At 38.6% G+C, this 25,849-nt stretch overlaps 2 protein-coding genes across 5 annotated transcripts in view; one reads left to right on the top strand and one right to left on the bottom strand.

Moving 5' to 3' along the window:
* Positions 1-21,880, top strand: part of slc38a8a (solute carrier family 38 member 8a) — a 39,506-nt gene extending 17,626 nt beyond the window's left edge. Inside the window, exons 6-11 of one of the 3 annotated variants that reach the window (XM_061917446.1) lie at positions 5,355-5,469; positions 9,363-9,510; positions 9,657-9,859; positions 10,630-10,681; positions 12,930-13,064; positions 21,775-21,880. In XM_061917446.1, the coding sequence (XP_061773430.1) occupies positions 5,355-5,469; positions 9,363-9,510; positions 9,657-9,859; positions 10,630-10,681; positions 12,930-13,032 (621 nt within the window). In that variant the 3' untranslated portion in view covers positions 13,033-13,064; positions 21,775-21,880. Of the gene's footprint in view, positions 1-5,354; positions 5,470-9,362; positions 9,511-9,656; positions 9,860-10,629; positions 10,682-11,089; positions 11,235-12,929; positions 13,343-21,774 lie in introns of those variants that run through there. The other 2 variants (XM_061917445.1, XM_061917447.1) reach the window with 2 other exon arrangements.
* The window catches only part of necab2 (N-terminal EF-hand calcium binding protein 2), a 436,762-nt gene continuing 430,463 nt past the window's right edge, over positions 19,551-25,849 (bottom strand). For both annotated transcript variants that reach the window (XM_061917448.1, XM_061917449.1), the window contains one exon: positions 19,551-24,149. In XM_061917448.1, the coding sequence (XP_061773432.1) occupies positions 24,121-24,149 (29 nt within the window). In that variant the 3' untranslated portion in view covers positions 19,551-24,120. The remainder of the gene's footprint in view (positions 24,150-25,849) is intronic.

The following is a 25,849-nucleotide window of genomic DNA, read 5'->3' as shown; positions in this document are numbered from 1 at the left end:
TAGGAAATGGATGGATGGGCTTACTTGCACCTCATTTAACAACCACAATTTATTACAGGTAGGAAATCCTTACAGACATTTTTAACTGAAAAGGGTACCAAAAACAAAGAAATTGCTTATTCATAATTTTTTAAAATATTGTTGTTTTTTTACATGCTGTACACAAGAGTGAGTACAGTAAACCTCAATTTACAAGCTTTATTGGTTCTGTGACCGAACTTTTAAAACACTGTGAAATTTCAACATGTAATATGCCCTTTTGAATTAAAAGCAAACTTTTAGATAAGTAATATTGTATTAAAGCAATTCAGTAGAATTCCCTACTAACAATTACAGTATTTTACACAATAATGTTATAATGTAAAGCATTTACCTTTGAGAGTGGACTTCTATGGCATCTTTTTCCAGCTGCTTCTCCTACGGACATGTTTTCATGGATAAATGGCCGTTGTTTGGATATTATATTACCATTTTTGGCTGGCATTGGACTAGCACTGATACGCCCGGTCATGTTTTTGTTGATTTTTAAAAAATTCAATGAACAACATTATAATACTAATGTAGGATATTTATAATGCGTATTTTCTAGTGACCTAAAGCATGTGACACTGAGAACCCATCATTCATTCATTCCACAGTCACACATTGATCGTGATAAGATACATTTGTAGTTGCAGCTGCTGTAAGATACACCGACGGAAGTATGGCTGCCCATTTGCTCTACCACTACCAAACATTCACTCACATTCAAACACCAATGTGCGCTCCACTGTAGGTAAGGTAGGTGAAGTGTCTTGCCCGAGGACACAACAGCATTTCCTCGGATGACGAAAGCTGGATTTGTACCAGGATCCCTCAAGTTTCTGGATGGCTGTTCAATAATCTGAGTCACCATCTGCTTCATCTTCTCAGCACCATTCTTTACACCCACTTTCTTCCTTCCAATAGTTGGAAAACAAAGTTGTCTCTAGCTATATGCCAATGCTAGTGTGTGAGACCGGATTTTTTGGACGGATCTTACGGGGTCGTTGTGACATTTGCTAAACCAACTAATGGTGGGGATGCTTGTAACTCAAATTTTGCTTGTAACTTAAAGCATACAAATTAACCGATAGACAGCTCTTATGTCAAAACACTATTAAGTTGGGGCACTCTTGAATTTAGGGAACAACTGTAATACCAAACTCTGCCAGGAAAAAGCCGATCAAAATGATTTTGATTGCATCATTACATGTTGAAGAGGTTCATTTAGTCTACTGATGTGTGTTTATAAACGGTTGAGTTATATTGGATTTTTCCATCCCACCTGAAGTGGTGTGATGGAAAAATCTATATAACGTCATGCTTACATCACGTGACACCTCCTGATGAAGGCTGCTGAAGCAATGTAGCCGAAACTTGTCAGGTACAAAACTTTACCTTACTACCCTATATATAAATCAACCAATAATAAATAAATGCACTCATTACATTTAGTAATTAGGATTATTGTTATTAGTGTAGCTACTAATCCTAATTCCAGGTGTGGTTAAATGCAAGTTTAGGCCGAATAAGAAGACTATAATCTATAAATTGGCTATTGCATCTGCCATGGTGTCACCTTTGCATATAAATATTTTTTCGATCATTTCAATATTTGTTAATCGTATTTCATGGCTGAGTTTTAACTGATTCACTTTCAAAAAGCGAAAGTGTCCTCTGGCGGCGCGACTTATGAGCAGGTCACAGAATTACTGGTCACTAACAATTTTTGACTATTACCTTTCCGTTATTGCTCCGAATTTGCCATTCTTTTCCCCAGAAATCGGACTCCAACTCAACCAGGACAGTCAGGGTGGATGAATAATATTTCAAATGAATGTGTTAATACAACACTATATTGACAGGTAACAAGTGTGTCATGCTCAGGTTAGTTTCAAGAAATAATAAAACACTCTTGCTGTTACTTTAGTGAATGCATGCTGTTCTGTTGTGATCAAACTGCTGCTTACAGTACATCATCCCTGCAGATCTCTTTAGGGGTCACCATTGATGCACTCATTTGTCACATCTTCAGTTACCTTTTGACCATATCAGCTGCTTTGCACTCATGGAAAAAACTAAATCATCAAGGATTATTACAATAGGCAATGGGAAAATTATAAATTTGGGTTATTTTCGGTATTTTTCTTAAAATACATATCGAACATATGCTGGTGGTGAATGCTAATTGTAACACCCTAAACTATTTCAGGGGTGTGTTGAGTAAAAGTCAGCTTGATGGCATGGTCCGGGGCATCTGAGCGCCACCGAAAGAGTTTTTCAAATCTAAAAGGCAGGTTAAGTATAATATGTCTAAAGCAAGGTAGCTCATGTGTAACTTCCCAAAGGCAGGTTAAGTATAATCAGTCTAAAGCAAGGTAGCTCATGTGTAACTTCCCAAGTTGCCAAGGTAACCTTTGATAGATACAGTTAGGTTCTACAAAACCCAAAACCAGTGAAGTTGGCACATTGTGTAAATTGTAAATAAAAACAGAGTACAATGATTTGCAAATATTGTTCAACTTAATTTCAATTGAATACACTGCAAAGACAAGATATTTAATGTTCGAACTTAGAAACAAATTTTTTTTTGCCAATAATCATTAACTTATTTAATGGCAGCAACACATAGCAAATGAGTTGGCACCGGGGCACTTTTACCACTGTGTTACATGGCCTTTACTTTTAACAACACTCAGTAAACATTTGGGAACCGAGGAGACCAATTTTTTTAAGCTTTTCAGGTGGAATTCTTTCCCATTCTTGCTTGATGTACAGCTTAAGTTTTTCAACAGTCCGGGGTCTCTGTTGTGGTACTTTACGCTTCATAATGTGGCACACATTTTCAATGGGAGACAGGTCTGGACAACAGGCAGGCCAGTCTAGTGCCCACACTCTTACTACGAAGCCACGCTGTTGTAACACGTTCGGAATGTGGCTTGGCATTGTCTTGCTGAATTAAGCAGGGGCGTCCATGAAGAAGACTTTGCCTGGATGGCATTTTATGTTGCTCCAAAACCTGTATGTACCTTTCAGCATTAATGGTGCCTTCACATATGTGTAAGTTACCCATGCCTTGGGCACTAATACACCCCCATACCATCACACATGCTGGCTTTTGAACTTTGCGCCTATAACAATCCGGATTTCCAAAAACAAATATGAAATGTGGACTTGTCAGGCCAAAGAATACTTTTTCACTTTGCATCAGTCCATCTTAAATGAGCTCAGGCCCAGCGAAGCGTTTCTGGGTATTTTTGATAAATGGCTTTGTCTTTGTATAGTAGAGTTTTAACTTGGACTTACAGATGTAGTGACACACTGTAGTTACTGACAGTGGTTTTCTGAAGTGTTCCTGAGGCCATGTGGTGATATTCATCCATCCATCCGATTTTCTACCGCTCGTCCCATCCTTTACACACTGATGTCGGTTTTTGATGCAGTACCGCCTGAGGGATCGAAGGTCACGGGCATTCAATGTTGGTTTTCGGCCTCTTCAGATTCTCAGAACCTTTTGATGATATTACGGACCGTAGATGGTGAAATGCCAAAATTCTCTGCAGTAGCTGGTTGAGAAACGTTGTTCTTAAAACTGCTGGACAATTTGTTCACAAAGTGGTGACCCTACCCCCATCCTTGTTTGTAAATGACTATTTCATGGAAGCTGCTTTTATACCCAATCATGGCACTCGCCTTTTCCTAATTAGCCTGTTCACCTTTTTTGAAACATGTTGCAGGCATCAAATTCAAAATTAGCTAATATTTGCATGTTAAGTATCTTGTATTTGCAGTCTCTTCAATTGTATATAGGTTGAAAAGGATTTGCAAATCACTGTAGCTGAGATAGGCACCAGCGCCCCCCGTGACCCCAAAGGGAATAAGCGGTAGGAAATGGATGGATGGATGTATTCTGTTTTTATTTACAATTTACATAACGTGCCAACTTCACTGGCTTTGGTTTTTGTAATAACAGGAATCGAGCATGCAAAAGGATTGATGCATATCATTTCACACAAACACACACACAGACTCACCCCCTCAGGCTGAGTGATTGCAGTGCAAATAGCTGAAAAGTCAGCTGATGAGATCCTGTCGATTGGTGGGGGCCAAAGCCTGAAAATGTGGGATGATATTCAAACCAGGTTGATGGCAGCTAAGATCAAGTGGGGACAAGAGCCTGTATCTTGGCCTATGTGATGGTGGAACTGGTGTCTTGCTTGGAGCACAAATCCTTCATTTAAAATCAAACCCGAGATTGCCACACTGGCTGGGATAACAAATAAAATGTTTGGATCCTTACTTTACTTTAATCTGAAGCCAAAACAAGACAGGCTGGGTCTTTTACCACTGGATCGTTCTATCCATTTAGGGATCCTAAATCCGCTAAAGACATAGCCTTGTACTTTTTTGTACTACTCTAAAATGGCATGCGTTCTGTGGTAGACAGTATGCTGTAAATGTGTTACAATACTATTCTTGTGTGTGCAAATAAAAAATACATGTATTCAAGCAGTAAAGTCCAGTACCTCTGGAAAGTATTTACAGCGCTTCATTTTTTCAAATTTTGGATCCCTATTACAAAATTGAATACCTTCATTTTTGTCTTCAAAATTATATAGACATACCCCACAGTGACAATGTGAAAAGTATTTTTTTATTTTTATTTCAACATTTCTTTAAAGAAAAATAAATTACATGTGCATAAGCCTTCACAACCTCTGCTCAACCCTTTGTTGATGCACCTTTGGCAGCAATTACTGCCTCAAGTCTTTTTGAATATAATGACCCCAGCTTGGCACACATATCTGTGGGCAGTTTTGCACGTTTCTGTTTAAAGCACCTCTCAAGCACCATCAGGTTAGATGGGAAGCATTGATTTTCAACCAGGATGTCTCTGTACATTGCTCCATTCATCTTTCTCTCCATCCTGACTAGTCTACCAGTTCCTGCTGCTAAAACATCCCCACAGCATGATGCTGCCCTCACCATACTTCATAACGACATAACTAAATGTTGAAAAATGTAAAAGTTTCGTGGGAATACTGTCCGGATGCTGTGTATTTTGTAAAAATCAATGGCTGTTTCAAATTTGCACTTTTAGAGATCCCAGGATGTTGTGGGCAATGTACTTTGTATAGATGTAGTACAAACTGAGCATTTGTAACAAATATCACAATTAGGAGACAGTTTAATACACATTTTTTCATTACATTTAAATATGCAGTATTGACACTGTCAGCTTTCCTTAAAACATTCTTTATCAGTTTACCTGTTGCAACAGAATGTAAAAGGTAAACTTGAATCAGAAACATATATTTTCCTTTCTGTTATAGTGTCACGAGGCGTCCATCGCCATTTACAGCAGCATGGAGAACCAGCGTCTTACTCACTGGGCTTTTATCTCTGTGGTCACTATGATCACCTGCCTCATCATCTATACCCTCACAGGTATGACTACTTGTTTACTATGTACAAATTAGCACCAAACATAAGGGATTTTTACAATGAAGCAACAAAGTTAGTCTTTAGATCGCCTTTCCTGGGTCGATTGACCTGGCTGTTAAGTACAGTAACTGAATACAAATGTGCTAGTCACATGTGTATATATAATTTATTAATCATAGGATGGAGAATATCTAAGTCTCATATTCTTCACATTGTATTATTTGATGCCTGTCCATTTGTGGAAAACATTATTCGTATACGCGCGCAACTGTTTTTTTAAGCACTTCCAACAGATTAAGTATTGTTAAATCAGTCAAAAGAATGGTGATTAGAACCACATTAAATGAGCGACATTATCAGTTAACAGGGCAACTCATTTATATAACATACTCAAAGGGTTTTTTTTTGTTTTTACATTGCAACCGAGAAGCTGTTTTTGCAATTAAAAACACAAACACATTTGGGCAAATCCAGAAAATTATGTTTTATACATTAGATATGTAAAATATTTAGATCTACAGACTACAAACCTTTCCTGCAATGCAGCGCTGCTGTCTTAAAAACAATGAAAATAAGGGTATTCAGATAAGCCTAGTTGTTAAGATTAGATGAGTATAGTAAATATTTAGAAATATATTTTGTATGCATGTACAAACCCCGTTTCCATATGAGTTGGGAAATTGTGTTAGATGTAAATATAAACGGAATACAATGATTTGCAAATCCTTTTCAACCCATATTCAATCGAATGCACTACAAAGACAAGATATTTGATGTTCAAACTCATAAAATTTATTTTTTTTTGCAAATAATTAACTTAGAGTTTCATGGCTGCAGTACGTGCCAAAGTAGTTGGGAAAGGGCATGTTCACCACTGTGTTACATCTCATTTTTTTTAATTTAACAACACTCAATAAACGTTTGGGAATTGAAGAAACTGGGGGTGTAACGGTACACAAAAATTTTGGTTCGGTACTTACTTCGGTTTAGAGGTCACGGTTCGGTTCATTTTCGATACAGTAAGAAAAGAACAAAATATACATTTTTGGGTTATTTATTTACCAAATTTGTAAACAATGGCATAACATACATATACAGTACACACAGGGTCTATTGCCAGGGTTAATGCATATATAACATATATAAAATAAAAACTAAATAAGTTAAGGCTCAGAATGGTTTCTTAACAAAACCTTTCTTCATATAAAGTACTTTTTTTGATTGATTGATTGAGACTTTTATTAGTAGATTGCACAGTACATTACATACAATTGATTACTAAATGCTAACACCCCAAAAAGTTTTTCAACTTTTTTAAGTCGGGGTCCACGTTCATCAACGCCGCCCGCCGTTTTTTGTAGACATGTTCCATAAATATTGATGTTAAAGATTTCTTTTTTTGTGAAGAAATGTTTAGAATGAAGTTCATGAATCCAGATGGATCTCTATTACAATCCCCAAAGAGGGCACTTTAAGTTGATTACTTCTATGTGTAGAAATCTTTATTTATAATTTAATCACTTGGTTTTTTTTCAACAAGTTTTTAGTTATTTTTATATCTTTCTTTCCAAATAGTTCAAGAAAGACAACTACAAATGAGCAATATTTTGCTCTGTTATACAATTTATAAATCAGAAACTGATGACATAGTGCTGTTTTTTAATTCTTTATCTGTTTGTTTTTTCAACCAAAAATGCTTTGCTCTGATTAGGGGGTACTTGAATTAAAAACATTTTCACAGGGGGTACATCACTGAAAAAAGGTTGAGAACCACTGTGTTATGAGAGTAGCGTATGTGTGTGTGTGGCCCTTTATTATGTGACAGCATTTGACGTCAGTGAGTGTGCGGGCGAGCGAGGTGAGGGAGCGGTAGAGCGCAGGAGTGGCTAGTGTTTTGTTGGATTGGCTGTGTGCAAGACCTCTATAAAGCCACAATGTGCAACTGATCGCTGGACACTTCATTTGCCCTGAAGTCCGGAGCTCTGGAGACCCACTGCCGGGTAGAGTGAAGGGTTGTGCGCGCAAGGGAGACACTATGGGAGCCGGAAGCAGGAAAGGTGCAACACATGTTTGACGTGTTGTCACAAGCAGCTGCTGAACAATCTTGGCAAACCTCCGTCCTCCATTGTTGTATCGTGCAGCCAAAGTGTTCCCAAATGGAACATCTTAACAAGGCAGGAGGGTCTTCCAGCTCTGGCTGTAACATGTTGTCCTAGCCTGCTAGCTGCTAGCATGTGTATTTGTTTGGTACACTTCCGAAACAAACCGAAACCCCTGTACCAAAACGGTTCAATACAAATACACGTAACGTTACACCCCTAGAGGAAACTAATTGTTGAAGCTTTGAAAGTGGAATTATTTACCATTCTTGCTTGATGTACAGCTTAAGTGGTTCAACAGTAAGGGGTCTTGTTGTCGTATTTTACGCTTCATAATGCGCCACACATTTTCGATGGGAGACATGTCTGTACTGCAGGCGGGCCAGGAAAATACCCGCACTCCTTTACTACGAAGCCACGCTGTTGTAACACGTGGCTTGGCATTGTTTTGCTGAAATTAGCAGGGGCATCCATTATAACGTTGCTTGGATGACAACATATGTTGCTCCAAAACCTGTATGGACCATTCAGCATTAATGGTGCCTTCACAGATGTGTAACTTACCCAATGCGTGGCCACTAATACACCCCATACCATCACAGATGCTGGCTTTTGAACTTTGCGCCTATAACAATCCGGGTGGTTATTTTCCTCTTTGTTCCAGAGGACACCACGTCCACAGTTTCCAAATATAATTTGAAATGTGGATTCGTCAGACCACAGAACACTTTTCCACTTTGCATCAGTCCATCTTAGTTGAGCTCAGGCCCGGCGAAGCCGGCCGCGTTCCTCGGTGTTGTTGATAAATGGCTTTCGCTTTGCAAAGTAGAGTTTTAACTAGCACTTACAGATGTAGCGACCAACTGTAGTTACTGACAGTGGTTTTATGAAGTGTTCCTGAGCCCATGTGGTGATATCCTTTACACACTGATGTCGGTTTTTTGTTGCAGTAATATCATCGCTTACGTGCAGTGATTTCTCCAGATTCTCGGAACCTTTTGATGATTTTACGGACCGTAGATGGTAAAATCCCTAAATTCCTTGCAATAGCTCGTTGAAAAAATGTTTTTCTAAAACTGTTGGACAATACTGTATGCTTACAAATTGGTGACCCTCGCCCCATCCTTGTTTATGAATTACTTAGCATTTCATGGAAGCTGCTTTTATACCCAATCATGGCACCCACCTGTTCCCGATTAGCCTGCACACCTGTGGGATGTTCCAAATAAGTGTTTCATGAGCTTTCCTCAACTTTATCAGTATTTATTGCCACCTTTCCCAACTTCTTTGTCACGTGTTGCTGGCATCAAATTCTAAAGTTGATGATTATTTGCAAAAAAAAAAAATGTCTATCAGTTTGAACATCAAATATGTTGTCTTTGTAGCATATTCAACTGAATATGGGTTGAAAATGATTTGCAAATCATTGTATTCCGTTTATATTTACATCTAACACAATTTCCAAACTCATATAGAGACGGGGTTTGTACATAATACGATTGACCCTGATCAACAGAGTTGCTCTTGTTCGCTTTTTATTCGCTCTGCACCTTGATTCTGTCTCTGTAATATGCAACCACATGTGTATCGCATGAACCTGTAATCTTGTTCTTTTCACCATAGGTCATCATCATACAGTTTAAACCACTTTTAATTAGGTGAAAGGTTACACCACACCTGCCAACATGTATATCCACAGAGTACTACCAAACTGACATGGACTTTTCTGTTTATTCAGATTTGCTGTGTGGCTTCATATGTATTGTGTTTGTTGATAACTACAAAGTTTTTTTGCAGGGGTCTATGGGTATTTGACATTTGGCAAGGATGTGAAGCCGGACATTTTGATGTCATACATGGGTGATGACATTCTGATGCTCATCGCCAGACTGCTGTTTGGAATCTCCATTATCACCATCTACCCTATCATCCTGTTGCTGGGCAGGTTTGGGGCTTTTCTCATTAATTTCATCTTTATTTTGTTGAATCAGGCCGTGAATCTTAATTACATATTTAGCACTACTCAATTGTTAGTGCCTGCTTAGGTTTTATATTGATAGAGTATTTGTCTTATTTTTCTGCACATCTAAGATCAGTGATCCAGGATCCTTTGCTGAGTTGGCGGAGGAGGTGTGGCGACGTGGTGACAGTGGAGTTTGAAAGTCGCAGTCGGTACACGCTGACGTTTTTGTGGATAACTGCAACCCTCCTTATTGCTGTCTTCGTACCAGACATCAGTAAAGTTATCAGCGTCATCGGTGGCATCAGTGCCTTTTTCATCTTCATTTTCCCAGGTACCATCTTGTTTTAGGTTTGTATGACCTTATATGTGGAATTATCTACCCTGCTGAGTCATCTTTTGTTTCTTTTTCTTTCTTTTATTTTCTTAGTTTATTTCGAACATGACATACCTACAACATTATACATCAGGCAATTTCATATCATTTCACAATACATCATGTCTGAAAAAGAGTAGGAAGAAGCAAAGCTTATTTAATCCTACCCCTGTCCCACGTCAGAGCGCCCACAAATATATACATTCATTCACTGACCTTCTTTACAGCAAAATAGCAAAATGACATCTGTGAATGGGTAACACAATAGTTTTGTAATATGTACTTAATTAATTCAGTCATTATTAACATACATTCAATAAGGTTGAAAGTGTTTCTCATAATTCTTCTTCTTTGTACTTTGTAAGCACTATTAATTTGAAAAGCCTCTTAAACAGGATCATATCAGTACAATGTTTAACTTCTTTACTTAATCCATTCCATAATTTAATTCCACATACTGATTTGCTAAAGGTTTTAAGTGTTGTACGTGCATACAACTGTTTTAAATTATATTTTCCTCTAAGGTTATATTTCTCCTTTTTAGTTGAGAAGAATTGTTGTACATTCTTTGGTAGCAGGTTATAATTTGCTTTGTACATCAATTTAGGTGTTTGCAATTTTACCAAATCACCGAACTTTAATATTTTTGACTCAATAAATAAAGGGTTTGTATGTTCTCTATATTCAACATTATGTATTATTCTAATTGATCTTTTTTGTTTGACAAGGTCTTTGTCTGATGTTTGCCATGCAGTCTGAGCCCGTGTCTTGTAAGGCCAGGTGAGTCAACTAATAAATACATGCTGACTGGTGTACAAATCTAACCCAGATGATTGATGAAAGGGAGTCAGTAATCAAACAAGAAATATAATTTAATTATAATTTACCTATGACTGATATTGAAAACCTGATTTAAAAAAATAAGTATTTTGTTTTGCAAAATTGAAGTGACAGAAGTAACAAATATTATAACATTGGAGTTGACAGGGGTTTTCATATAATAATATAATAAGTATATTGTAAAGTACTGTAACTACTTTTTTTGGCACCGTGATTTATAAAGCGGTGCAGATAATTTATGGATTTTTCTTTGCTGATGGTCGTAATGCAAATAGTTTTTAAAAAAAACAAGCAAAGACACTGAATGTGTGTGTTATTGTTTCTGCTTTGGCACCATCTTTTGGACAGGTTTGTTCACTGCAGTGCTGCATTGCCCTTCTGTTTAGACTGAGCTTTCAACTGGAAGTACAACTGTCGTTCCGTCTTCTAGCCGTCTATTGCGTTTTTACTCGTATGGATTCTTCATTCATCACTCCAAGCAACGTTTATATGTTTTACTATATATAAGTAAAACAATTCTTACTTACTAAACCGTTCCATGTGTGATTTCTGTCAGTGTTTTCATGCATATTTGTACCTGCTATTGTAATGTAATCAAGCTAGCGTCATTAGTATTTGCTAACACGTTTATGAGTGTCTTTGTTAGTATTATTAACATTCTTTTTTTATTGTTTCAGTTTCATAAAAGCACCAAAACGTCACCGTGTACTCATTGAGTCTGTTTAGCTAATTTGAGAGCGAGCTTTCACAGATAGTGGGTCCATGATAATGACTTTTGTTTTGTTTGATCACCCGTTTTACTGCCGTGTGACAGGCACCTTTTGGAAACAATTAAGGTATGTAAATAAGCATTCATAAAATGTTTGTGTGTAAATAATTCATTTCACAACATGTATATCTGCGCCTCATAGTCTGGTGCGTCTAATATACAGTACAGGCCAAATGTTTGGACACACCTCATTTCAATGCGTTTTCTTTATTTTCATGACTATTTACATTGTAAATTGTCACTGAAGGCGTCATAATTATGACAACTGTGAAGTGAAAACCTTTTCAGGTGACTACCTCTTGAAGCCCATCAAGAGAATGCCAAGAATGGGCAAAACAGTAAACAGAGCAATGGGGGGCTATTTTGAAGAAACTAGAATATAAAACATGTTCTCAGATATTTAACTTTTTTTAAAGTACATAACTCCACATGTGTTCATTCATAGTTTTGATGCCTTCAGTGACAATCTACAATGTAAATAGTCATGCTATTAAAGAAAACACATTGAATGAGAAGGTGTGTACAAACTTTTGGGCTGGACTGTATGTTTTTATGGTTTTAATTATAGTATAAGTCATACAATGCAAATTATTGACCCAGCTATTGAACTACTCCAGGGTTGGTCCCGACCTTGAAAAAATGTTAATATCTATGCGTCCGGCATAAAAACTGTGCCAACACATCATCATGAGATTGACTTGCTGGCGTGGTGAGAGGGATTGAAAGACAAAAACAACAATATGAAATCTATTGATGAAGGTCAATGCAGCTACGCAATCCAATAGAGCATGATAATGTATAACATTAATATTAAAGTACTGTAAATTATTTGTAATGTTATGATATTTAGATTATACTTGGCACATTTCATTGCGGCACAATGTGCATTTTGATCTAGACTGTACACGCTACACTTACAGGAATTAGGTATGCTTGCACAAGCTAATTGAACACTTGTGCTTAGTAAGATAAAATGCATCGCATCACACTTTGAAGAGATAATATTATGGTTAAAGTGTTTGGTCAGTATGAGGCAGTCCACAGGATATTAAGTGCCTTGTAATTATATTCCACCAAGCATCAAATATTGCTTCATAATTTGATGTTTACCTAAATTCTGGAATATTTAAGGATTAAAAGAAGAAAAATGCTGACAACCTCTTTTTTTCCATGAATAAATATGAGCAATTTATTTTGTTGTGTAATGCCACTTTATTAATGGTCTTGTTGATGTTTGTGAAGGAAGGGTTCAGTGCAGTTAGGTCTTGAGTTAAACAAGTCCTGTTAAACATATTTTAGTGCTAATCTGCCCAACTGGCGCCACAATTTAGGATGCACTAATTATATTTGTGTTTTTCTATATAACAGACTGCAGCAGTTGCAACATTTTTAAAATCTCTTCTGCCTCCTCCTTCCCAGAGTCTTCCTCACGGTTTGGGGAGTGGTCACTCTGCTATGTGGCGCGTTTATCTTCGGCCAGAGCACCGCTATTGCTGTCATGCAAGTCCTTGGAAAGATCTGACGCCTAAAAAGACTTGATTGTGTCAACCTCAGGTAGATTCCATCTTGTTCTCCTGTGCTGTTAAAGACTTCACGATCTTCACTCCTAACAGCACATTTAATACCTCTAAGGACAAGTTGCGACGCAAACCTCAAAGGCAACATTAAGATCCTAATGAGCTGGACAAGTTTCATGTCTATTTTGATTTCTTTGCATGCATGTGTGTAAATATGATCTCTATGGTGTACATATGTTGGTACAGCAAATGTCCTCATTAAAATAATTATCAATGGAATTTGTTAAGAATTCCATTGATAATTTTTTGATACTATGCCGAAAAGTGAACTGCAATTTTTTGGGAATTTTGGCCATCATTCACAATCCTTATATGAGACAAGCACACACGCCTGTATTCTATAATGGCCAGACAGAAACCATTTCTTGTTAAAACGTTTGCCAACATACACCTGAAAGACTCTCAGACCATGAGAAACCAAATTATCTGGTCTGATGAGCCAAAGATTGAACTTTTTGGCGTGAATGCAGGTGTCATGTTTGGAGGAAACCAGACACTACTCATCACCATGCCAATAACAACCTTACGGTGAATTATGGTGGAGGCAGCATCATGCTGTGAGGATGGTTTTCTGCTGCAGGAACTGGAAGACTAGTCAGGATAGAGGGAAATATGTATGCATCAATGTACAGAGACATCCTGGATGAAAACCAATCTGGCTTATACGGTGTCGAATAGGTCCTATTAATTGTTGAAATAAAAAAAAAAAATACTTTTAATGTTTTTTGCAATTTTAATTTTGACAGTACCACATAAGTTATGTTTTAATTGCTGATACGTTTCAATTAATTTTTAAATGCGCCTGAAATTAACTTGTTTTGAATACTGTTGATGTGATTCAGTGCCTAGTAGGGCGTAAATGTGTTCCTTTATAGTATTTCTCCAGCAATGTTCATGTGGTGACATCAATTATGGTATTTTGAGAGGTAATCTTTGACGTCGGACATCACTTAAGGCCGAAGGTGGGAATCACATGGCCCGCCCCAAAAATATTTTAATTTGATTTTAAAATATTTTTTTTACACACCTGATAATTAAAGGGGAACTATACTTGATGGGGAGAATTTTGCCCATATTTATAATAAATGCCAAAAATGCTCAATTTTCCATGCCATGACATGCATATTATTAACCAAGCTAAAGCAACATTGCATAGTCACACAATGCCTCGCTCACACTGGCGAATTGTCAGCTACTAGCCAACTTGAGCTGATGATAACTTTGGTTGTGACCCACCATAGAATAACGAAAAAGAGGGATGAACTGCTTCTATTGCTGCTTTATTGCCTTCGAGTTAGGGAAACTTAATTCTACCGTAGATTACAAATCATGCATCTCATCTGTATAGTAGAACATTGTTGCACAAGAATAGATCGTATCCTTATCTGTATTGTTAGCTGCCTCTTACTTGCAGTTTTTCACTCTTTAAAATGCAAAGTCATCTTCCCCTTTAAAACACAATTTGTTATGTATACAGGAGGAGGAGACGGCACAGACAACAGGGACGTAGTGAAAGCTCTGTATTTAATTATTAATGTACAATATATAACAATAATCAGGAATGAAGTGTGACTAAATCCAAGTGTGTATGGTGTGCGACTTTGTGTGTCAATTAATTGTTGTGTGTTACCGGGAGTGTTGAGCGAGAGGCTCAAGTCCCGGAAGGGAAAGACAAGCTTGTAGATCCGTTAGCAGGCAGGAAGTCGGGGGCTATGGCGAGGTGTCGAAGGTCCTTGTTCAGGCGGGAGGTCAAGATCAAAAAGGCAGTCAGGGAAGCAGAGGGAACGCGAGGAGACGAGACGCACTGCTCGTCAGGAGGGAACGAAGGGGCAGTGTACTCGAACAGAAGACTACATTCTGACTCGGGATAGCATGTTGTGCAGGCTTATGAAGGCAGGTCAGATGATCAGCTTCAGGTGTGCTGTTCAATTGAACAGTGAATATTTTTACATGCTATTAATGCTATTTACTACTTTGGTTGGTAAAATGGTGGTAATATACACAGAAAAATGCAAAAATTTCAAGACAGCAAATCAGTTTTAATTTTACAGCTTTATTGAATTTGCATCACTCTACACTATCTTAAATTTGCACAAATACTTGCATCCCGTCAATGTCTCTACTGGATCTGTTTTACAGAAACATACATTAAGAACGAAACAATCTCATAAAATGTAATATTCATAGTTGTATGCCACTTTTCTCATCTGACATGTACAGTATATAATATATTTTATTCTCTGCCTCCGTCATATAGGACTACTAGAAAAGGAAGGGAAAAGAATGTTAAGAAACGCACCAAACCCCTGAAGGGTTAGCATGGCCTAATACTACAGCAAAGTCACTAGACATTCAGTTGACATGCACTCAGTTGAAGAATACAAAAGAACACAGTCACAGAGGGAATTAATTGTGGCCTTAATAGAGGGAACATTTGGCAATTTCCTGACTTTGGAACCTGGAATCATGTACAAGCACTTGTTGAGGTAAACCCAGTGACTTTTCTCAAAGCACTAATTGGAGTTGGAGTTTCTGTACCGTATGTCACTGTCACTCAGTAAAGTCAGGAAACATTCAGCGTAAACTCTGTTTCAAAGTGTCGTCATTTAGTCGGAGGACAAAGCACAGGTTGCACGCAGGATAAATAATGGTTGAGAAAACAGTATTGGCATTCGGACACTTCATTAAGCATCCGCCCATGAAAATATCGGGCTGCATTGACTCAGGCACTCTAGTATTGTCGAATAGTACACAATGTTTGATGACGTGTAAAGATTGATGCATTCCACATGCCTCCTGACCCAGCAGCTTCTTAAATAACTTCCATTTGACACAATTTATTGGCACAAGGTATTGAGAATGTTAAAGTTGAACAGTTATTTATCACATTTCAATTCAGATTTGAGTACAGTGGTTCCACTGTAACCTTGCTTTACGAACCAAAGACCAATTAAAAATATGCTTTGGTGGACGCACCTTGTCTCCATGTACGAACGTTTCATTTACAAATTTGGATGACACGTAGCACAGCCATTTTGTACAGTGATTGCAAGCATGCTGATCAATCTCCGGTGCTCATTCCGATGCTACTATACTACTTTGTGTGCCTTTTAGGTGTTTTTGCCTTTTTACAACGTGTTTGTAATTTTTCTAGCTCATTATGAGTCCTAAAAAAAGCAATGGAGAAGCTATGTGTGGTTTGAAACATCCAGGAAGTGTCCACAGAGTTGTGGACACTCATCGCCCTCATTTAAACTGCGCCCCAAAAAGATTATCCAACAGGTAATGTGAATTTAATGTTGTGTTATGCCTAATCATTGTAGCCACATGGCTGTCAAAGTTTAGAAGTTTTGTGATTTCGAACTGTGAGGGCACCCTAGTGACTGTGGTTGTACGTGTCGGCAGTAAATGAGGACAGTTCAGGTAGTTGTTGTTGTTTTGGCTTTGTTATTAAATAGAAAGTCGATCCATCGCTCCTTTGCTATGTTTGTTTGGTATACAGTGCCATATAGTGTGTACAAACTTTTACTAAAATATGGACTCTTGTTGAGGCTGCAACCATTATTCATGTTTATATTGTTTCTTATGGAGAAATTTGTATCAGTATACAAACGTTTCGATTTCTGAAGCCATTTCAAGAACAAATTAAGTTCGTAAACAGAGGTTCCACTTCATTACATGCTGTAATTCTCATCCTTGTTTGCAAGCCTGATGAAACAAATGTTTGCATTCTGTTAACCAGCGCTGCAACATTTAATAAGAAGCTGGTTTTCAAACCCTGCAGGTTTATATACTAAGTGGAGTTGACAATATAGTAAACTCATGAGAACCTGGTACCGGATTTTATAGTACATGAGGCCCTTTCCCACCACCGTTACAGGAACTTTCCCATTCACCCGGGTAAATACAATTGCCCTGTGTTTCCAACAAAAACTACCCGGGTAGATTTAGTTTTTCAGTTTCTGCCAGCTAGGTGGGACTTTTGGAAGGTTCCTGGAACCTTATCGGGGGCGGGCTGTGCTGTCAAACACTGATTCTTTCACTGATTTCTTACAGAGAAATTAACGGCCTCAACACAACAGTTGAGGCCGTTCCTAAAACGTCTTTCGAACACAACAACCACCATTACAAAATGCTAGACGACTTCTTTATTTCTTATTGTTTATGTATTTCTATTACAACACACTTGACAACGGCGAGAAAGAAGAACGAAAGGAACTTTCGACTTGCAGGAACTTTTGTGGGGCATCTGTGTTGTCAGCTTGTTGTTTATTATTTTTACAAACTTCATTTCGATGCGCAAAGCTACGAGAGGACTCTTTTAAATGTATTTACGGAATAATATGAAACCAAACTCGAAGCGGCGACATCAGCTGCTTACTACTCTGAGACTTTGTTGGACAAATGTGGAAAAAAGGAGTGGAATGAAGATAAATAACATAAAATATTAACTATTAACTTTATTACTTGTTGTAAAAGTAGTCCATTATTAGCCTCAACCCGCTTGAACAGAATGCTAAGGCCAACAAGCTAACGCTAAAGCTGATGTGTTTGTGTTGTCGATGTGAGATAAACTCTGACATTTATTTTTTTATACATTGGTATTTACAGTTGAAATGGACCAAAAGTAATCACCTCATGAATTCATCATTTATCGAGACGACGACTTTCTGACTGTTGGACATTGCAGACAAGAGCCTGACTTTTTTAAAGAACAATTCGGTACACTTCATATCGCTTTGTATTTCATTTACAAACCTACTTACTTTTTAGTAAAATGACTTTGATCTGATATTGTCTTTTTATTTACATTCCATCCATCCATCCATCTTCTTCCGCTTATCCAAGGTCGGGTCGCGGGGGCAGCAGCCTAAGCAGGGAAGCCCAGACTTCCCTCTCCCCAGCCACTTCGTCTAGCTCTTCCCGGGGGATCCCGAGGCGTTCCCAGGCCAGCCGGGAGACATAGTCTTCCCAACGTGTTCTGAGTCTTCCCCGTGGCCTCCTACCGGTTGGACGTGCCCTAAACACCTCCCTGGGGAGGCGTTCGGGTGGCATCCTGACCAGATGCCCAAACCACTTCATCTGGCTCCTCTCGATGTGGAGGAGCAGCGGCTTTACTTTGAGTTCCTCCCGGGTGACAGAGCTTATTTACATTGATTGTACAAATTACCCTGAACTGTGAAATGCGATGGAATCACAAACCACACACTGGAACTAGCGGTTCCAGGGGCCTAAAGTTCCTGAACTTTTGGTGGAAAAGGGCCTAAGGCTAATAAAGGTTATTTGAACAAAGCCTTGCTTGATAGTGAGTAGTTTCTTGTCTCAAACGTCTTGGTACCTTTTAACACTGGCACACTGTGTAAGGTGCAGTTAAAGCAACATGTGTCTATTATGGTCAGTTTGTGTGTGCAGGAACACACAACTCAAACTCCATCCAGTGGCAGTCATACACAAATGAAGGGTTGATTTAACAGTGAGATGGTTGGCAAGGTGGTAGCGTTGTAAGAAAAACACATACAGTATACAACTATATACAGTATAACCTATAATGGTGGACAAACAGTCATCATACTACAGGACTCTGCAATACATCACAATATTCACTCATTTTAAAATTGTGCTTTTTGACAAAGTCTGAGGACCTAGACATGCTAGACCATTTGTACCGCGCTTGGACTTTGGTGCGATTCCTAGACCCTGCTGGTCTGTACTCTGAGCATTCGTGCTTCAGACCGTTCGCTTTGCCCATTACTTCTAGTCTGCTGTATCACTGTAATTTCCCTGACTTTGTGGATTATTTACAGTCCTCTTTCAAATTGTTCTGTTTATTTTTTTTTTTAGCCTGGAGGCGACTGTCATTAATTACTTGAGAGTAATGAAATGACACATTTTTGTACACACACAAATGTACTCTTGACTTCTGTTATGAACTGTGTTAGTTATCATTAAGAACTGGCAAGGAGGAGCGATTGCTTTACACTCGTTTTATGACTCGGACTAAGTATGTGTGTGTGCCCAGGCATACCTGGGCTGTGGATCAGTGCGCTCACGTCAGCCGAATGTGCCCTGCTTAGGTGTCACGTGCAGTACATATGGCCTAGTGTAAGTATATCCTGATTGTTTACTATAAAAAGTATTGATAGTCATAATAATATCATGGTGGTCCTGATGTGGTGGTAGGGCGAGTTATACTTCTTAAAACCATTTGACATATTTGAAAACTTAGCCGAGGATGATGGTGGAGGTTATATATCAGGTACACCGAAGTGCAGCAAATGATCAGGCACTAAACATCGTGATCATTTTTTTTTTTATATTCTGAAAAGTTTTCTATTTTGAAATTTGTAACATATACTGTGTATATATATATATATATATATCTATATCTATATATATATATATATATATATATATATATATATATATATATATATATATATATATATATATAATATAATATAAGGTTTCTCTCCTTTTCAGGGGAAAATCCCCTGAAGAGCAGGGGTGGGTGGGGGTTCAGGTAAATCTGCCTCCGAAGGAATCAATGCCTCACCAGCCATTAACGTCACGGGATTGTTGCTGCCAATTAAAATGGGAAAGTGTAACTGCCCTACATTTACCGTCCCTATCTACTTGTCCTCCCTATTTGCTGTCCTATTAATAATGTAGTGCAGTGGAACGACAACTTACTTCCTCACATATTTTTGCAACCTGCGTGACCAGCACGACAACAATAATGCTCAAAAAACAAGCTACGGTTTATCGCTTCAAAGTAGTAAGCCATTTATGAATTATGTTTGAGGCATTTTAATAAGGTTGAAAATATGATTTTAATGAAAAAGGTGACATATGATAAAGATTTTTTCCTTAGTTTCATCACTAAAACCCCAATGAGCAAAAATAAAAGCTGACAGGCAGCATTTTGAAGCCATTTACATATGTCAGCTTAACACTTGTTGTGGAAACACACTAAGTGGAGGATATTAGGGGTGTCCAAATATAACTTTTTTACTTCCTATATGATACTGATATTGGAACCCATAGTAGATAGATAGTACTTTATTGATTCCTTCAGGAGAGTTCCGTCACAAAAACGGTATTGGTCAATACCGATATTAATCCCATGTTATTTAGCACATTTATTTTTCTAGTGTGCAATGTTTAAGACTTGAGCAAGTGAAATTACTCCAAGAACAATGGTAGGTTTACAAAAACCCAACACTAACCTTTTGACAGATTTGTGCTCTGGGAGTGGAGTGATAGTTTGTTTTTTGACAACACCCAATGGTCACAATAATTAATAAAACTCAGGTCATCAGAGGAAGTTTGATGATGCGGACACATTTGTTACTGGATACTTTTGTGCTTAGCGGCCGTGTAGTTGTTAGCTCTTAGTAGCCTGTCGCCTACAATATTTATCTTTTGTAAATGATTTCAATAAAATACATGAAAAGAACAACTTTGAGTGTTGACTGGAGGACATTTTAGATGTTAACTGGCTGTTTCGGTGCAGAACTGCTTGTATCAGAGATTGTACATGTAAGCATACTGGCCAACCTTGAGCGCTCCGAATTTGGGAGATGGGAGGGGGGTTTGAGGTGGGCAGGGTTTGGTGGTAGTGAGGGGTGTATATTGTAGCGTCCCAGAAGAGTTAGTGCTGCAAGGGGGTCTGGGTATTTTTTCTGTTGTGTTTATGTTGTGTTACGGTGCAGATGTTCTCCCGAAATGTGTTGTCATTCTTGTTTGGTGTGGGTTCACAGTGTGTCGCATATTTGTAACAGTTTTAAAGTTGTTTATACGGCCACCCTCAGTGTGACCTGTATGGCTGTTAATCAAGTATGCCTTGCATTCACTTGTGTGTGTGTAAAAGTCGCATATAATAACTGACTGGGCCGGCACGCTGTTTGCATGGAGGAAAAGCGGACGCTAAAGGCAGTGCTCTTAAGGCACGCCCCCACTATTGTTGTCCGGTTTGAAATCGGGAGAAATTCGGGAGAATTGTTGCCCCGGGAGATTTTCGGGAGGGGCACTGAAATTCGGGAGTCTCCTGATAAAATCGGGAGGGTTGGCAAGTATGCATGCAAGTCTTTTTTGCTGATATCGGATCCAGACACCCCTAGAGGGTACCATACCAAAAAGTACCGCTTGGTAGAAGTGTGCCTATAGTACTTTTAGATTCTCCACATGGGAAAATGGAGTAATTCCTTTGTGGAGCGGTGTTTATTTGTTAGGTGTACCGAATATATAACCAAAACCACCATTTGAAGAAATACAATTTTTGCCGGACTGCTACAGCGTGTGGTATCATGAAGTCAAACGTGTGAGTGAATGTTTCAGTGGGAATCAGTTTGACATTTTTTTTTTGTTTACGAGGAACACATTTTTTGGGAACATTATTAAAAGAAAAAGTACCCTGGCGATTGTTAAGGCTTTTATATTCAATGTCATTGATTTGTGCGTCTTTCCGGAGTTTCTGATGCTATGGAGCACAGGTTTCATGAGAGGCTAGAGCACTTATCAATATCACGCCACTGATAGAGAAACGACTGACAAGATTTACATCATAACACCATTTCCATATGTACAATCTCTACACGCTAAAATATGCAACCCAGCATTATTTTAGACAAGTATGACACAAAAAGTGCCAAAAGTGAATTCTTATGTTCTTAATCTCTTCTCTCTAGGTTTCAAGGTAAAAGTCGCCTGCAAATATCTACCCATCTCACAATTGAAATACTGAAGTCAACCAATTCAATTAAAATTTGTAAACTAGACATGTTTATGAATACTGGAGTCTTGCTTTGTAGCTGGTGCTGGGTTATGTCATGGAGGCTTCACACACATCTTAATTTCTTTCATCTTCCAAAGCAGTAATCATCATAACGGTCCTTGAATACCATATTATTTATTATATGACAGTAAGATTACCGTCCTATGGTTAGAAGTGTGTGAAGTTGTGTCAGCCATTGTTGTTACTAGTCTAAAAAAAACACTTAATGTTTTGTTAGTGTTTTATTTCGCCACTGTGTCAGTGGGCCTCGTCGACCAACTTTAAGAAAAACAAATGTAGTATCCACCAATGCATGTCTCTTTACAAATACTGTGTGAGTGAACATTATGGTTTATTGCATTCTTTATTTAATAGTAGATTTGTAACTTGACCAAAATAACATGTTTAAAGAGTTGCACATGCTGGGAGCTGTTATTGTTCTAAAAGCCAGTGTAACTGCACCCTACTCTTTACTACTTATCCTCCAAGTCAGAGGGACTGAAATCCAGCCCAGAGGATTTGTGTGAGAGGGGAAGGAATGGCAAAGATGTGCATTATTTAGTAGTAGTAATAGTGCACACAGAACTACAGTGCCAATTAAAAACAACAGCGGTTGCCCTTTGTCAATGCTATAGGTGGTGCTAATGGCACCTGATAGCAATTTTACAGCTTTTACAGCATAAGTGATAATAATACTGTAATTATAAGCCGCTACTTCTTTTCCAAGCTTTGAACCTTGCAGTTTATACAAAGGTGCGGCTCCTCCATGAATTTTTCTTTGCTAGCAGCTAAATTATGGAATGAATTAAGGAAAGAAAGAAAGTATGACAATGTTCCACCTTCCAGACTGTTCAAACTCAGTGTTTACAAAGTACAAAGAATAAGAATTCTTAATAAACATTGTGAACCTTATTAAAAAGGAGAACATCTTATTCATCTCATGAAGGATAAATAAGGACATCAATGACGTTTCTGTTTTGTTTGATCAGCCGTTTTACTGCCGTGTTAAAAGGCAGCGTTTTCTAAAAATTAAAATATGTAAATAAACATTTACAAAACCTTTCTACGTACACATTTCATTTCCCAATGCACTGGTATATATCTGCGGCTTACAGTATAGTCCGGTCCGGCTAGAATATGAACATTTTTCTTGTGAAATTTTGTGTGCGGCTTACAGTCTGTAAAATAAGCTAATTTATTAAAAACAAAGGTTATTTGCTCCTGCTGGATTCGTTCATCATTGGTGAGTATAGCAAATTGGGGTTTTCCATGTTAATTTGGATCAGCTGCCAGAATTTTCTCAAGACTTAAGACACTGGAGGTGGCCCAGCGTTTTGTCATTACTAATACCATGAGCGAAATAAAATGAAATATCTCATGATTTTCCCTTTCAATAATATTGTAAATATTACAGAAACATAATGTTTTATCATTAGGTATGAAGCTACAGTTCTAACACTGCCCCACATGTTAGCGCTTCATCAAATGATAGAATTTTCACACATTTTTTTTGTTTTCTACTGCTGATTTTGATTAGGGTCACCAGTGAGCAGGAGCCTGTGCCAGCCGACTTAGGCGAGAGGTGTGGGACACTGGACTCTTTAGACAAACTGGCATTCACATTCACACCTACAGACAATTTAGAGTCCTCAATTAAGCTAACTTGCATGTTTTGGACCGTGCGAATAAAGTGAGAACATAAAATCTCTATAAAGGTCTGAGCTGAAATTCTATGGGAATAAATACTTACTTGTTTAGTTTATGTGAGGAAAATGGATAATAGGCTGTGTGGTCGGCTACGAATGACAACAAAAATTGCAAACCATTTCCGTGTGCAAGGCCAAATGTGAAATGAACAGATTCTATAGAGTCAAAGCTACATGGATGAGCTTTCTGTGATCGATTAAAAACAATGCTGTATTGCCAAACAGACCTTCCAAAGTAGCCCAGGTACCTGCTACATGAAAAGCTCAATAGATGTCCATGCTACATGACAAACGCCAACTGGCTAGAACACAACTCATAAGAATAATTCTAAATATTGACCAGCAAACTACGATGGTTGGATGCAAATGTACTTCTGTTCACATTGTCAAATGCACTTTGTTCAGTGGCCACTGCCGCAGACACCATTCATTTGCACCGTGTAAACATGGATTTTTAAGACCTTTCGAGGGACGTGGTAGAGGGAGAAATGCAAAGGAAAGGTAAAAGGAGTGGCGTCCAAGAGTCTCGGTGTCTTGTTGGCTGTGGTTCATGCTCAAGCCCGGTTCACGCTGCACCAGGCGGCTGTGGAGAGACAAGACACAGAGGTTATACAGACAAAAAGTGAGGAGTGAAAGAACTATTGGCTTTATGGAATGTCATTTAGCCACAGCTTCACCGTCCAGTACAGAAGTGTGTTACAGAAGTCAATTAATAAAACCCACTTCTACAAAAAAAAACAAAAAAACACAAATAGGCTGACAGGATGGATGGCTGTCGAGCCACCCAGCACCACGTTACAGTAACTGGGTTGCGCGTGACGCCAGTTTGGCACTTGGCAAACACACCAGCAGTACTGAGAGCGTAACCCGTCAATCTCCCTCCTGCTAATGTTGCAATTTTCAATGCCAACAAAGATTTTGGCTCAAAAAACACTCCACTGCAATTAAGTAAGTAAAGCTTCACATTTTCAAAAATGCGCAAACTAGACAACAAAATACATTAGCTTTTTTATTAACATGCTACTGATTAGCACTCGCGATGTTGCATGGCAATTTCAACACCGGAAGGTTTGCTTATGAAAACTACAGCTGTGATGCATTTTACAATCTAACAGCTCGTGCGTAATAAGTACAATATATACTGTACAGTCTTAAGACTTTTTAGGGCACAACAAACAACGAGATACAGCAACAACTTAACTTTGAGTGATTGATTGAAACTTTTACTAGTAGATTGGACAGTACAGTACATATTCCGTACAATTGACCACTAAATGGTAACACCCGAATAAGTTTTTCAACTTCATGGTACAAATATATACTATACTAATATATACTATCAGCATGATACAGTCATCACACGACTTAATCATCAGAATATACTGTATACATTGAATTATTTACAATCCGGGGGGTTTGGTTGATATCAGCACTTCAGTCATCAACAATTGCATCATCTGAGAAATGGACATTGAAACAGTGTAGGTCTGACTTGGTAGGATATGTACAGCAAGCAGTGAACTGACTAGCCAACACGCCATTAACTATTCACTACTGCCATCTAATGTCTTTGACTTGTAACTGTAATTGAGACTCAGAAATCCATCCATCCATCCATCTTCTTTCGCTTATCAGAGGTCGGGTCGCGGGGGCAGCAGCCTAAGCAGGGAAGCCCAGACTTTCCTCTCTCCAGCCACTTTATCCAGCTCTTTCCGGTGGATCCCGAGACGTTCCCGGGCCAGCCGGGAAACTTAGTCTTCCCAACGTGTCCTGGGTCTTCCCCGTGGCCTCCTACCGGTTGGACGTCCCCTAAACACCTCTCTCAGGAGGTGTTCGGGTGGCATCCTGACCAGATGCCCGAACCACCTCATCTGGCTCCTCTTGATGTGGAGGAGCAGCAGCTTTACTTTGAGTTCCTCCCGGATGGCAGAGCTTTCTCCCTATCTCGGTTTAGCTCGGTTGGTAGAGTGGCCGTGCCAGAAACTTGAGGGTTCAGGTTCGATTCCCGCTTCTGCCAACCTAGTCACTGCCATTGTGTCCTTGGGCAAGACACTTTACCCACACTGGTTTGAATGTAACTTAGATATTGGGTTTCACTATGTAAAGCGCTTTGAGTCACAAGAGAAAAAGCGCTATATAAATACAATTCCCTTCACTTCATCTCAAAGGGAGAGCCCCGCCACCGGGCAGAGGAAACTCATTTCGGCCGCTTGTACCCATGATCTTGTCCTTTCAGTCATTACCCAAAGCTCACCACATTAGGTGAGGATGGGAACGTAGATT

This window comes from Nerophis ophidion, linkage group LG12, assembly GCF_033978795.1.
Source record: "Nerophis ophidion isolate RoL-2023_Sa linkage group LG12, RoL_Noph_v1.0, whole genome shotgun sequence".
NCBI classification, from domain to species: Eukaryota; Metazoa; Chordata; class Actinopteri; order Syngnathiformes; family Syngnathidae; genus Nerophis; species Nerophis ophidion.
The sequence above is the reverse complement of the archived record's forward strand: the minus strand, read 5'-3'. Positions and strand labels throughout refer to the sequence as shown.